The 15,677-nt window shown below is 43.2% G+C and overlaps 1 protein-coding gene across 2 annotated transcripts in view; it reads left to right on the plus strand.

Annotated features, from left to right (window-relative positions):
- Positions 1-15,677, plus strand: part of PHEX (phosphate regulating endopeptidase homolog X-linked) — a 196,015-nt gene that overhangs the window by 89,546 nt on the left and 90,792 nt on the right. For both annotated transcript variants that reach the window (XM_043459539.1, XM_043459540.1), the window contains exon 13: positions 3,232-3,333. In XM_043459539.1, the coding sequence (XP_043315474.1) occupies positions 3,232-3,333 (102 nt within the window). The remainder of the gene's footprint in view (positions 1-3,231; positions 3,334-15,677) is intronic.

The raw sequence follows: 15,677 nt of genomic DNA on the forward strand, positions 1-15,677 counted from the left end.
CTTTATTGAGCCCATCTTTGTATGAAATTTTCCCTTGGTATCTCTAATTTTCTTGAAGAGATCTCTAATCTTTCCCATTCTGTTGGTTTCCTCCATTTCTTTGCATTGTTCACTTAAGAAGGCTTTCTTATCTCTCCTTGCTATTCTTTGGAACTCTGCATTCAGATTGGCATCTTTCCTTTTCTCCTTTGCCTTTTACTTCTTTTCTCAGCTATTTGTAAGGCCTCCTCAGACAACCATTTTGCCTTTTTGCATTTCTTTTTCTTGGAGATGATTTTGATCACCACCTCCTGTACAATGTTATGAACCTCCATCCATAGTTCTTCAGGCACTCTATCAGATCTAATTCCTTGAATCTATTTCTCACTTCCACTGTATAATCATAAGGGATTAGGTTATACCTGAATGGCCTAGTGCTTTTCCCTACTTTCTTCAATTTAAGTCTGAATTTTGCAATAAGCAGTTCATTATCTGAGCCACACTCAGCTCCTGGTCTTGGTTTTGCTGACTGTATAGAGCTTCTCCACCTTCGGATGCAAAGAATATAGTCAGTGTGATTTCGGTATTGACCATGTATCTGGTGATGTTCATGTGTAGAGTCTTCTCTTGTGTTGTTGGAAGAGGGTATTTGCTATGACCAGTGCATTCTCTTGGCAAAACTCTATTAGCCTTTGCCCTGCTTGATTTTGTACTCCAAGGCCAAATTTGCCTGTTACTCCAGGTATCTCTTGACTTCCTACTTTTGCATTCCAGTCCCCTATGATGTAAGAGAGAGTAACAGTATAAAATGAAACAAAGTTAAATAATGTGTATACATGGGAATTGAAAGTCACTCAGCGGTGTCCGACTCTTTGCAACCCCATGGACTATATAGTTCATGGAATTCTCTAGACCAGAATACTGGAGTGGGTAACCTTTCTCTTCTCCAGGGGATCTTCCCAACCCAGGGATCGAACCCAGGTCTCCTGCATCCCAGGCAGATTCTTACTGCTGAGCCACAAGGGAAGCAACATGGGAGAGACCTGGGAAAACTGAGCAACTTGCCAGAATGGCCATAGCCTTACCTTGAATACCATCTTCAGGGACAGACAAGATGTTGGGACTGAGGATTGTAAGTTATGGGACAACACTGGGAAAAGTGCTGTAAAGGAGGGTGATTGTGATGCAGACTTAAGCCGATGACTTCTCCACTGATAAGACCTTCTGGAGATTCAGTCATCCTCATCTGTTAGGTACAGAGAGGGAGACACCCTTACAAATGGAGATTTCCCTTACAAATGAATAGATATTGCTTCAAAAGGGCAACTGCTATTTGGTTTTCAGGTCCCTTCTTCTGTCTTCAGTTCCTCCAAAAATAACCAGCTTAAAACAATTGATATGGGAAAGAGACATATTTTAGGGGGCAAATTTTGCTCCCCTGCAGTGATGTCATAAAGACTTAGGGGTGCTGGTGACTGCAGAGGCAAAAGATCTAGTCCCTGATTTCCTTGTTTCAGCATCCTCCTTCTGTGGTTTTCGGTTTGAAATGGTCCCTGCTGCATGTCTCTTGGTTTTCTTCTACCTTTCTGATGTTTTCCTCTGATTTGTGAGGAACATTTCCTCTGATTTATGAGTTCCTGGCCTCAGTACTGTCTTTACCTCTGAGGTCAGGTCCTGGCTCTGACCCTTCCTAGCTGGAAGAGCTGGGTGGAAGAGATCATGGGCTCTTTTGACTCCTAATTTCCTCATCTGTAGCATAAGTGGCTTCTACACCGGTGAGTCTTCATCCTCACACATTAGAATCACCTGGGTTGGGGGGGGGCGGGTGTTGAACCTCCCAGTGCTCAGGCCTCACCCTGCAACAATGACATCAGCATTGTTTAAATCCCTCCTAGTCCACCTTCCCTCCCCAAGATCCCAGTGTACAGACAACAGTGAGAACCAGTGACTTAATGATTTTAAAGGACCTGTGCACTTCTGTCATTTCATATCTTCATTGTGCCCCAGTCTCAAGTTGAGATTTCTTTTCTTTTAATGTTTTTACTAAGTTGGGAAGAAATAGCTGTGAAGTACCCCCCTCCATCTGCTGTTTGTTCTTATTTACATATGGTGAAACCCAGCCCATTGATTTCCAGCTCTCGTTCCCTTACAACTGTTATTGAACTGAAAACAGAGCTGAAAACTTATTAAACAGAAAAAAATCATTTTGAGTTCCGTGCTGACAATTCATTATAGAACCAAGGAAACATCTAAACTTCTTTCTAGAATTAATGCTAAAAATGGATTTACAACTCCATAGTCTCAAATGAAAATTTTCATTCTGGTGCCGAACCTAGTATTTTATTCTTTCTTGAGTATCCTATTAGGAAAACTGAAGCATCTTTGTAGGAAAGTGGAATTTCGATTGATTTGTACCCATAGACAGGCAGGGCCTCCCCAGATTGCTCCATGTGGGCCGCTGAAGTTAAATGTTAGCATCTCTCCTCCAGTCTTCTCTGTTGACCCACAAATGCTGGAGGAAAAGCCAGGGCAAACACATCATCGATGTGGGTATGGTAGAACTCTTGGAACACTTTGCAACAGGTCTTTCAGAAGACAGAATTTCTGTAGCAGCCCCCTTTAGACCACCATTTTAGACTTGAAATAACAGAAGACTTTTCAGAGCTGTCAGAGAGGAGAAGGTGAGTAGGAAGAGGACAGAGAACAGCCAAGCATTTGGTTTAACCCCTGGCACTAATGTGGAGAGAACTGGGGTAAGCAGACGTAAGTCTGCTTTATGTTGAGAAATATCCTTTAGTGTGCTGGCTCTCCTGCCTATTTCTCTGTTAACAGTATCTCTTTCAATGGTTCACTCACTTTCTTCTGCAATACCTGTCTAAAATGTGGAGCCCATGCTTGTTCCCCTAAAATTCTTATTAGCTTACTGAAATTAGTTGCATCCTTGATAAGGGTGGACTCCTTTAGTAGCTACAGGTAAGTTATTAATCACAACCTATGGTGAATTCCTCTTCCCATATAATCCTTTTGTGACCGGGCCATCACATTGTTCTTAAGAGAAGAAATGGTTAGTTTTCTTCTAGCAGTGGGGGAAAAAGGCATTTCCCTAAAAGAAGAAATTCTGCCAGAGCATGTAGTGAATCTGAAGGGAGCTTCTTTTCCACTGTGTTTAGCATTGGACTATTTATCGTGGCCCAGAAAACCTTGTCTGAAGCTTCTTGGTTTTGACCTGCTTCTTTGGGTATTTTCTTATAGATGGAGGAATTGATTGAGGGTGTTCGATGGGCCTTTATTGACATGCTGGAGAAAGAAAATGAGTGGATGGATGCAGGGACAAAAAGGAAAGCCAAAGAAAAGGTAAGGATTCCTTTGGATAAAAAAAAATATGACTTTTGGTTTAATGGATTTTCATGCTCCCCATCAACTGTGTGGTGGATTTTTATATTGACTGAGCCATTGACTCTGAATGACCCCAGAGTTGGGTATCTGTTTTGTGATGAATATGGAGATTTTGTTTCCAGGAGGTAAGAGAAAATAAGATCTGACTTACTTGAACTGCATTTTCAAACACCTTGTAATTCAACCTTTCCTTCTCTCCTAATTGCCGGCTGTAAGAGCCACATGGCTTGCTGCCCAGTGAATTTTGCCATTAAACCATCGTTGGCTATGGCAGAATGCAGAGCAGTGGGGAGCCAGGGGGAGCAGCTGGCAGAAGAGCCCTCAAGGCACAAGGAAGAAAAACCCATATTGGCTGTGTGTCCTTCTGCTCCATGCGCCATGTGCTCTTGTGTCCTCAGGCAGATACTTCACTGTAACCAAGCAGATCTACTTCCTGACCCATCATTTTGTGCAAATGATCCCAATAGCATGCTTATAAATGGTAGACCATTGTGTAGGAATACAAACATGTTTCCTAACAGAAGCAGACACTTGCTTGCCCTTGTAAAACTTTCTGGTACCATACAGCAAGATAAAGGAATAAGTGAGAAAAGTAGCAGCAGCCTGGCTGTTTGAAAATAAAGAATGGGGCCCATCTTGAATTCTAGGTATTCTGATGGAGCTGGAGCTCACATGGATAGGAAATGCCTGCAACATTCTTAACAGAGGCTGCTCTTCTGCTTGGAGACTGCACTTAGGAGCATTTCTTCTTTAGGTCCATGGACCAGCTATAACTTTCCAGGCCCCTTCTTAGCAAGGTCTGACGCAGTGGATTGAGGGTGCAGTCTGAACATTTGTGATTGTAACCAGTCTCCCTGGTGATTCTTATCCTTTGGCAGGCCTCAGGAACACTGCTTAGAGTCATACTGATTCATGGTGAGCAAAACATTTTTTTGCATTATGGTCAAGGGACAAAGGGGGAAAGGGTTTTCAGAGTAGGGAAACGACTCTGTATGATACCATAATGGTAGTTACATATCAGTGTACATCTGTCCAAACCACAATGTAAACTGTGAACTCTGGGTGATAACGATGTGTCAATGCAGGTTCATTGATTACGATGGATGTCCTACTCTGGTGGGGGATATTGATAATGGGGGAGGTTGTGCATATGTACTGGCTGGCCGCTATGTAGGAACTCTGTACTTTCTGCTCAATTTTGCTATGACCCTAAAACTATTCCTTGGACTTCAAGAAGATCAAACTAGTCAATCCTAAAGGAAATCAGTCCTGAATATTCATTGGAAGGACTGATGCTGAAGCTGAAGCTCCAATACTTTGGCCACCTGATGCGAAGAACTGACTCCTTGGAAAAGACCCTGATGCTAGAAAAGATTGAAGGCAGCAGGAGAAGGGGATGACAGAGGATGAGATGGTTGAATGGCATCACCGACTCGATGGATATGAGTTTGAGCAAGCTCTGGGAGTTGGTGATGGACAGGGAAGCCTGGCGTGCTGCAGTCCATGGGGTTGCAAAGAGTCGGACACAACTGAGTGACTGAACTGAACTAAAACTACTCTACATAATAAAGTCTATTTAACAAAGAAAGAGGATACCATTCTGGGAATGCTTAGCCTGGTTGAAATGAGAATGTGCCGAGGTTTAGCACAGATATTTTCTAGAGCCTTAATACTCCTAAGATGAATAAATACTGCCATAGATATTTTTGTCAATAGACATGAAAAGCCTGTTTAGTGTTTATAGTGAAGAAAGAACTTGCTGGGGGAGGAAGGGGGCAGTGGTGTTGGAGGAAGACGGAGGGTGAGTTTGATTGTTTTTTCCTGTTTGAGAATCTGTCACATATGTCTGAAGTCAGGTTAGGCACATGCTGATGAAGGCAGGAGGAGCACACGGGCTGGGATGAGAAGCTCTCCAGATGGTTGATGAAACTTTTTGCACCAACATGTCATTGTTGTTTGAAGGCTTCATTTAGTTCCTGGGCTAGCTTATGATATCTGAAACAGAGCATGTCTTACACTGGGCAGTTGAGAGCACAGCAGAGTTGGAGCTCTTGATCCTAGTCTGAACCGTTGTGGACTGAGAGTCACTGGTGTGGAGGGTGGGTTGGAGTGGGGTGTGTGGGTTATGAATGGCTAGATACCAAGGGAATGCTCTGGGGACTGCAGTCAGTTCTTTGAAAAGTATGACTGGTGATTGCCTTATGGGTTGTCTTTGGGGTTGTGTAAGGGAGTGGTTGCCTTATAGTTGGGCCCTCTGGGCAAGTAGTCATGGGTCCTTCTTGAAGGAGGATTATTCTCAGTCCTTCTAATATTAGACACATTCTTGTTCACCTTCTGAGTTGCTCTCCAGTCTTATATTTTATTTCAAGGAGAACCCTCACCTTTTCTTCTGAAAGTACTCTTTGAACACTCTGCTGTCTTTGAGCTGAGTTCAGCCTGGCAGGAACTCACACTAGTTCCTCAACAGGTGCAAATATCAAAGGTAGTTGTCCTGTTGGATGACACCAGGTTCCTGGAGCATATCTTGAATTTCAGAGCTCAGAGCAGTTCCTTTAATTAAAGGCAAGAAAGAAGGAGCATTGTCTAAGAATTTCCAGCAGTTTTCCAAGGCAGGTCTGGCTCTGGACCCCAGAAGATATTTTCTTTTCTAAATTAAGTGAACCTGCAGATCTGGCAATGACCTCTGGGTGGAGCTCGTAGAACTCATAAAGACAACATTTAGGAAGCTGAAGGCTTTTATGCAGCTTTCTGCTTTGGGGTTGTTTTTGAAAAATTATTCTTTTTCTTGTCTTTTTGCTATGCTGTCCTCAATTTGATTGCCTTTTAATAGTCAACAAGAAAGAAGAGGCTCTACCTAATCATGCCTAGAATCTTAGTTGGAAATCTCTGACTATCTTAGGGGCTTTGTCTTTCTGATACTGAGTAGCCCCTGCATTAAGACAGGATTTGCCTGCATCTGAAGTGGAGGTGAATAATTCGCCTGCTCTTCCTGGTATGACTTGGCACTGTTCTTTGGGCATGTGTTGTATGCAGTATATCACCCAGGCGGAAGATTTCTCATCAATAATAGTGCCCACACTGGGCCAATGCTGAGTCACTTGGCAACCCATTGGGAAAGCTGGAAAAATGTTCTGATTTGTGATGGGGAGAAGCTTTTCTTTCCTTCACAATCAGGCTCTGGGCTGCAGCTAATTACAGTGCCTCCTAAGGGATGTTGACCTCAGCATTCCCCAGTGACCTGCCTCCTGAGCGGGGAGGGTCCAGATGCCTAACACCTTGGCTTTTGTGGTGGTTACTCCAGTCTCAGAACAGAAGCGTGGGGCTGTGGCTTTGTGTGCTCTTTGCTAAGGGTGATCACTGTAAAATACAAACAAGGAAACCTCTGCTTCCGTGAATGAAGGATGGGTTTATTATCTCAGTCACCCTGCCTTTCCACTCAGGAGGTCACGAGTGGTTTTGTGTTGTGAAACCAATAGTGTAGGTTTCAAACTGGAAATTTAATCTGGTCAAATAAGTACCAATTTTTGTTTAGGATTCTATGTTCCCTGCAAGCATATGTTCTTATTATAAACAAGCAGCAAAGGACTGGAGGCCTGCTAATTTTTTCCGGCTGTCATAGCTGTTGAATGAGTGTAAGATGAAACAAATTACTTCGGGGGCGTCTTCTAGAAGATTTGCCTTTTCCAGAACAGAGTAGGAGAATCACAAGGTCACCCCACTACATAATGTTTGTGAGGCCTGCAGGAAGGGATGTAGCACTGCCTTTGGCTGCTCTGGAGGCGGGAGCCAGGCTTGTGCAGGTCAGCCCTGTGTCAGAGCAGGAGAAACTTGACTGACCTCCAGCTGGATTCAGTTCTGCAGCCAAAAGCTGGATTCTTTGTAAATATTTGTTTGTGCTCTTTACCCCTGCAACTTTTGCTTGCCAGACCACCACCCTTGGAGAAAAAGACCCTGGGGGAACTCCTAGGACTGCAGCATCCTCAGGAGGCTGTGAGTGGCTTTAATTTTAGCCATAGCAGATACAGAGGGTTCCCAGGAAATCTGTCTCATGGTCCCATCGATATGAGCATGTGACTCCTAGGCACATGCTCTGGGCACGGTGGGAAGAGTTTTCCTACAGACAGCCAAATAGAAGTTGAGCTCACGTCTTTGGCTTTGTCTGTGTTGGGGAAGGAAAATAACCTTTCCTTCCATCCTTCTAAGTTCTCAACTGGGGTCCATATAACAACAACAACAAAATAGATTAACACAAGAAAAACAAACAGAAGTTCACTAACATGTATATCTCATACACATGTGAGAGAAACTCAGAAAAATGAGTAACTCAGAGAAGTGGCTTAGAACTCTGGCTTGTGTGTCACCTAAAACGAAGAACAATACATTTGTAGAGAAATAGGAAGAAAAATAGGTGAAGGACTGGGAAGCGTGGCATATTGCAGTCCATGGGATTGTAAAGTGTTGGACATTACTGAGCAACTGAACAACAAGAGAAGGAAAAACGGAAAGTAGTTTTAGGCTTCCAAAAGTGGCAGATGGTGGGAATGTAAATACATGCAAAAATTAATGATAGATACAGGCTAGTTAGTAGACTGTTATATGGAGTCTTCTGCTGCTGTCTTCAGGCCTACAGTGTCTCAAGTTGTCTCAGTGATTCCCTCTTGTCCTCCCTGGTAGAGACGGGAGGAAGAACATCTTTAGAAAAGTTATGTCCTTTTAGGCAAATTGGTAGAGGGCAGGAACTTTTCTTATATCTGTTGCTTCTCAATTGCCTAGTTGCCTTCAGCTCAAAATAATTTTTATGTCAAAGAGGCATATGTTGGCGTGTAAATCTGGTTTCCTTTATCTTTAGTCTCTGCCCAGATCTATTTATTGGAATTACCCCAGGTATATCCAGTCTTTTTGGTCTTCCCAGGTGGCTTAGCAATAAAGAATCCGTCTGCTAAACAGGAGACGTGGGTTCGACCCCTGGGTTGGGAAGATCTCCTGGAGAAAGAAATGGCAACCCACTCCAGTATTCTTGCCTGGAGAATCCCCATGGACAGAGGAGCCTAGTGGGATACAGTCCATGGGGTTGCAGAGAGTCAGACATGACTTAGTGACTAAAGAGCAACAACAACAAATAGTCTTTACCACCCATGCGGGTGTCCTGCCCACATCCAAGCCCAGTGATTCCCAGGGTGTGCTTCTAGACCACCAGCAGCAGCCTCACTGAGGACTCATTAGACATGTGGATTTTCAGGACCACCCCAGACCTGGTGAGCTGGGGGAGGGGAACCCTCTGCCCTTGCCATTACCATTTCACTGCTCATCTCTCTGACTGCAGCTGCCAGCATCTGTATTTCCCGGACAGCTTTGTCTTCCCACTGGAGTGTGCTAGGCCGCTCCCACAGAGGGCTCAGTGGACTGGGGAACTGATGATTGATGTGATTGATGGGGGTTGCCACAGCCCCTTCCTCCCTTGAATGTGCTCTGAGCTCGCTCCTGCTGGCTCCGTGAGATAGGCTTAGTGGAGTGTGCGTCTTTCTTCAGGGACTTCACCAGTCCTCTCGTAGTGTTTGGTGTCTCTTTCACGTCCCAGATGAACTGCTTGCAGTTTAGTCCTTGTCTTGGGATCTACACCTGGGGGCTTCCCACCTAGGAGACAGCCTCTGGGGTGTGACTTTTCCCGTCCTCTCTCTCCTTAAGTTGACAGCACATGTCGCTGCATCTGGATGCTAACACTGCTTTAGTACATTCAGTCCTGCAGATGTATCCGGAACCAACAGTGGGCCAGGTACTGGACTCGGAGCTGCAGATTCGGAGATGAGCTGTTGTTTGCACCCTTCTAGGAGAGCACAACAATGATAGGGATTCCGAGACGACGGGGAAAAGTGTTCATGTGATGGAGACACAAAGCGATCCTGCAGGTCTAGAGGAGAAATCTCTGAGCCCACACAGCCTGAGTGAGGGCACTGACATGGGGAGTGCCCATGCTTCCACCTTTGTCCCCTGTCACAGCCCTCGTTCCTGCCACCGGGGAGCATGGCTGCTTTGGCTCTTCTTTCCTTATCAACCTCAACAACTTTGTCTCCAGCTGTCACTTTCCTTTGCTACCTTCACTCCTGCCTCATCTCACATATTGCTTTTAAATTGCTTTGTGGAAGAAAAGGAAGGGAAGGGCTTTGTCAAATTGTCTCCTGCTCTTGCCTGTGACAGATTCAAGCCTGTGTGCGTAGGTGCTTAAGATTGCCATCACGCCGGTTCATGCATCCACTCCGGTGCTCGCCCAGGAACACACAGGGACTGACAAAATGGCAGGTGAACCATCTTTTGGTCTCCCCCCACCTCCCCTGGGTCACGGGCTCACACTGGCTACCACCTTGAGCTTGCTGACGCTCTCTGGCTCTGTGTCTCGCTGACTCTCTCATGTGCACAGGCAGGCCAAGTAGTGGCCTTCCCACTTGTCCCTTCTCTGCCTCACTGGCCCCAACAGAAAGTACAGTACAGAAGCCTTCAGACTCTGGAGAAAGACTGCTGTGGCTCAGAGCCCATGCCTACCACTTATTAGCTGTGGGATGACTTAACCTTTCCAACCCTCAGTTTTCACATCCGTAAAATGGTGAGTTGAGTACCTACCTCAGAGATTTGTCATAAGGAGTTAATATACCTAAAGTAGTTAGAAGAGTGCCTGGAACGTGAAAAAGACTCTCCAAGTGTGCTCAGCTGTGTCTTCCAAACTGCTGTCCTGAGCAGGAGGGGAGACTTTGGCCGCACTGGCTGCTGAGAGGTGGGAAATTGGGTTCTGTGTGTTTGGGCTGTTGTGTTTCCCTCTGAGGGCCCTCCTAACCTTTAGATGCTTTAATGCTTTTTTTTCAGAATGCTGTCCTCTGTAGTCCCTTCAGGGCACTTAATAGTGAGCAGCCCCTCCTGAGAGGGTGATGTTTTTTCTCCGTAGATTTTAGATTTTCTTGTTTTGAACAAGTTCAGTGTTTGTGATACACCTTTTAGATACAAAAGCAAATATTTGGTGTAAGTAGTAGTTTGCTGCAAGGGCTTCCCAGGTGGCTTGGTGGTAAAGAATCCACCTGCCAAGTAGGAGACATGGGTTCGATCCCTGAGTTGGGAAGATTCCCTGGAGAAGGGCATGGCTACCCTCTCCATGGACAGAGGAACCTGGTGGGCTACAGTCCAGCGAGTCACAAAGAGTTAGGCATGACTGAGTGACTAAACAGCAGCAGCAGTAGTTTGCTGCACATGGTTACCAGAGGAATATTATACCTGATACCTTGTTGGAGTGAGGTTACTTTAATTGAGTTTTGGTGTTCTACATAGAGCCTTGTGGAAATGTTGTTTTGGACAGTGTTAGGTGCCATTGGTTCTCATACTTGAGTTGCAGTGGCACCCCCTGGAGGGCTTGTTAAAACCCAGATGGCAAGACTTACCCCCAGAGTTTTCCGTAGTTCTGCCCTGAGTGAGTAATGGGACACTCAGAACCCACCCAGGCCACCCACTCCACTGTTGCTCCAGCTTCTAAAATAGTCCTTCCTGTTATGGATACGAAGGTTCCTTCTTGGGCACTTCCACCCCTAGACTTCACGTCTGTCCCCAGGAGCTCTGCAGAATATACCTTCCACATGAAAGCCCTTCCAGTATTTGAAGATGTTTAAATGTTTTCCTGTATCAGACAGAATGTCTCTCATGTTCCTCATTAAATTAATAAGCCTAATATACCAGGTAGATGTTGTAAATGCTTCACAAATATTAACTACATCAAAACCATGATGCCTGTATGAGATTGCTCAGATTGTTTCATTTTACAGGTGAGAAAACTGTGGCACAGAGAAGGCAAGCAAGCTTGCTCAAGGTCACACAGCCAGTAGGTGGAAGAGCTGGAGCTCAATCCCTGGCAGTCTGGTTTCAGAGTCTGTGCTTTTATCCACAGGGCCAGTGGGTCTCTAAGTATGGTCCCCAGGCCAGCAGCATGGACATCACTTAGAAACTAGCTGAAAATGCAGATTCTTGGCCCCACCCCAGATCTATAGAATCAGAAACTCTGGGAGGAGACCTAAGAACCTGTGTTTTAGTAAGCCCTCTGGGTGATTCCGAAGCTGCTGGAAGTGTGGGATTCACTGCTCTCTGCTGTGGTTCTGATGCCTCATCCTGCTGGCTGTGCTCCAGCTTTTCAACATCTTTTTTGAAAGCTCAAGTTCAAAGCTGAACACAATATTCTAGATATGGTCCAACTCGCACGGCACAATGGGAATATTATTACTGCCTCTGTTTTGCATACAAATTATATTGGAAATCGGAAGTTTATATTATGGCTATCTTTTCCCCTCAGTCATGTCACTGTTGGCTCATAACGAATTTACAGTCAGTTAATTTCTAGGTCTTTTTTTTTTTTTTAATCCCACAAGAAGTGTCGTTAAGCCCTGTTGCTCCCGTCATAAGCTTGGCATTTTGTTTAAACCCTCATCCCAGAACTTTACATTAATTTATATTAAAAATCCATTTAGCTTTGGTCATGGCTCTGGTTTTTAAAAAGTGTATGTTTCTGAATCTCCTGTATGTTTATTATTTTTGCTGCAAAAATCTATGCTTGTTAACGAAAATCTTGAAGGTAGAGTATAACAGTAGAAAGAAAATCATTGCTAGTGCCATCACATGAACATAACCACTGCTAACATTTTGGTATATCACTTTGTATTTTTTCCCTATGCATAGATTTGAAAAATGCTGTATATATAAATTTGATTCTTTCTTTTTTCTCTCTTATATTTTAAGCATTTCTTTTGTTACTGGATAGTCTTTATAAAAGAATTTTCACTGTTATTGCATAGTCTTCCAGTGGTTATATAGGAGATCACTTAAATATTTCTCCATAGTTGGGTATTTAGGTTGTGCTATTATTGATATTACTATGATAAACATCTTGTATATAATGCTTTCCCCCCAAATTTAGGATAAATTCAATAGAATGGCATCTTGAAAGACCTTTAAAAATCTCAAATTTGTTATTCAGTGTCTCTACCTTTATATCATTCATAATTTAGTAAGTCCACTTTTTTTTTTTTTCGTCTGCACTCTGCATACAGCTTGTGGGATCTTAGTTCCTTAACCAGGGATTGAACCTGGGATCATGCAGTGAGAGTGCCAAGTCCTAACCACTGAACAATCAGAGAAGTCCCAGATAAATCCACTTTTTGGTTTGATTGTTTTTCTGGGTTATTAATGAGCATTCTCACACAATAGGACTGGAATCTCACTACTCATTCATCCTTTGGAGTCTTTCGATTTATCTATTGAGCAGGTTCATAGAAAACCTGCTCTGTGGCAGGTCTTTTGTTAGATGCCTATCAGTTGACTAACCAATGGATTTTTAGTCCAGTTATTCTACTCTGAACAGTTTCATGGAACTGTCATCTGATTTATCCATTTTGCCTGCAAGGAGATCAAAAGACATTTTAGCAATGCCTTGATATGATCCAATTACACTATATTTAGGGTGTTCCGTGATTTTCTGCTTTATTGTTCTGTTAAAAAAGTGGGAACTTGAGGAAATTGAACATTCATTGGGCTCCCATTCCTTTTTCGGTTCTGTGTTATCCTCAGTGGAGATTAAATCAGTCTGTGGGTTACAGCCAGCTCTTCAGACTCCCAAATGAGAAATCTCCATTTTACTTCCCAGCCAAATAACTGGAAGCACTCAAATCCTGTTGAGTCTGTCTTCCAAACAGCCTTCAAATCTTGACCATTTCTGTCCCATAGTTCTTTTCTCCCCTAGCTTTGCCTCCTTTTTCCTTTTTTTAATTGAGGTAAAATTCACATAACATAAAATTAAGCATTTTAATGTGTACAACTCAGTGGCATTGAATACGTTCACAATTTTGTGCAACCACCACCTCTGTCTAGTTCCAAAATGTTGTCATCATCCTCTTAAAACTTTTAAGGAGGGAAGTCATGTTGGGTTCTGAACACACAGGAATGAACCAGCGACCACAGTTCTTCCCTTCCAGGGGTCAGCTAAGTTCAGTTTCAGTCACTCAGTTGTGTCTGACTCTTTGCAACCCCATGGACTGCAGCACACCAGGCCTCCCTGTCTACTACCAACTCCTGGAGTTTACTCAAACTCATGTCCAACTAGTCAGTGATGTCATCCAACCATCTCATCCTCTGTCATCCCCTTCTCCCACCTTCAATCTTTCCCAGCATCAAGGTTTTTTCAAATGAGTCAGTTATTCACATCAGGTGGCCAAAGTATTGGAGTTTCGGCTTCAGCATCAGTCCTTCCAATGAATATTCAGGACTGATTTCCAGGGGTCACTTCAATGCAATAATCTGTATTTGGCGGGTAGAGTTTTTCAGTTATAAATAAACACTATGATGTTAAGAGAGGACAGGAAAGACCTATCAGAAATGCTAAAATGGTTTGTTTTTCTCCTTCTGAGGCTATAAGTGGGGGAATGGACTAAAAAGGATGAGATGATGTATATCTGTTTTTAAGGCTTTAAAAGTTTTAAAAGCTTCCCTGCCTTTTTTTTTTTTTTTTCTTGGCCACGCTGTGTGACATTTGGGATCTTAGTTCCCCAACCAGGGATCAAACCCATGCCCCCTGCATTGTGAGTGTGGGGTCTTAACCACTGGACCACTGGGGAAGTCCCAATGTCCCTTCACTTTTATCCATGAAATTGATTTATTGAAGAAATTGTGCTATTTGTCTGGTAGAATTTTCAGCACTGTTGGCTGATGATATACTACTCTTATCTTTTAACATGTTCTTCTGTCCCTCGCATTTCCTGTAAATTGGGGGTTTAATCTAGAGGTTTGATTAGATACAGGTTCAATTTTCTTTTGGCACAAGACTTCATGAGCAGTGTTGTGTGCCTCCTATGCAGCCCACCAAGAGGCACATGGTGCTGTTTTGTCCCACTTCCAAGGAAAAGGTTGATTAGTGGGTTCAAGAATTGTCAGATCAATCCTTCATTTTTAACTTACCAATCACCCTTTCATGATAGGCAGTGGTCCTCTTTCTTGACTGTACCTTCACATCACTCTTGTGGAGCTTAAAAAATCCAAATGCCCAGGCCACCCCCCAGACCAATGAGCTCAGACTCTCTGAGGGTGGGGCCCAGGCATCAGTACTTAAAGTTCCCCAGGAGGTACAAATATGCAGCCAGGGTAGAAAACTGCTCTTTAAGTCATTTAAGTGATCGTTGGTACAGTGCATAGATACATGAGTTTAGTAGGAATTGCAGTGTGTGACTTTCCAGTTCTGTCATTCTTTCTGCATTTATTAGCTGAAATATTTCTATAAAAACGATTTTCTCTCATAAACCACTTGATTACACTGACATACAGCTTATACTGATATAAACAGCCAAAAGGCAGCATACATGTCTTTTTATTTATGGATTTTCACGATGAGTTAGTGCCTTACTATTTCCAAAGGTACCAAAGGAGTTTCATTTTTAAATATCATGATAAACTCAGGGAAAGTGAAAGTGTTAGTCACTCAGTTGTGTCCGGCTCTTTGCGATCCCATGGACTATAGCCCACTAGGCTCCTCTGTCCATGGACTTCTGTAGGCAGGAATACTGGAGTGGGGTGCCATTTCCTCCCCCAGGGGATCATCCCAACCTAGGGAATGAACCTGGGTCTCCTGAATTGCAGGCAGATTCTTTACCATCTGAGCCACCAGGGAAGCCCAGACTCAGGGAATTTTATGTATTTGGTCCATTTAGATTCATTACAATCATTATTTTTTAGCTCAAACTGTCCCATTTTGGCCAACTTGAATCTTTTACTTTAGAGACTTTTGACGTGACTCCAGTTGTTTCTCCATGTCCATCTATTCCCCTGCCATCTTGTCTTTGACTCTAGTTGTTTCTGATAGCATCTTTGTTCCCTGACACAAGATATCCTCTTTAATGTTTGATTTCTATTTAATCACAGACTGTTTTGAACAATTTATAAATCATTGCCTTAATTAGTTCTACCAATGAGCAATATATTAATTTTTTGTTATTGTCATTGTTATGGGAGAGGGGAGAGACTCATTACCAAATTGAAATATAGAGTTTCAGTAACAACCAGATTTGCAGAAGTTTGAGTGAGAAGTTTATGTGAATTATCATTTGTAAGTGGATATACATGTAATATATTCTATGATGTTTGAAAATTTTTGCAGTGTTGTATTCTCATCAAGGATATAAAGAAGTATATAACTAGTGCATGACCCTGCCATACATTAAAAAAAATTAATGCGAGTATCAAGAAATAGAACTTTTAACAATGGAACTATGTTAACAGATGAAACTTGCAAT

This window comes from Cervus canadensis, chromosome X, assembly GCF_019320065.1.
Source record: "Cervus canadensis isolate Bull #8, Minnesota chromosome X, ASM1932006v1, whole genome shotgun sequence".
Lineage (NCBI taxonomy): Eukaryota > Metazoa > Chordata > Mammalia > Artiodactyla > Cervidae > Cervus > Cervus canadensis.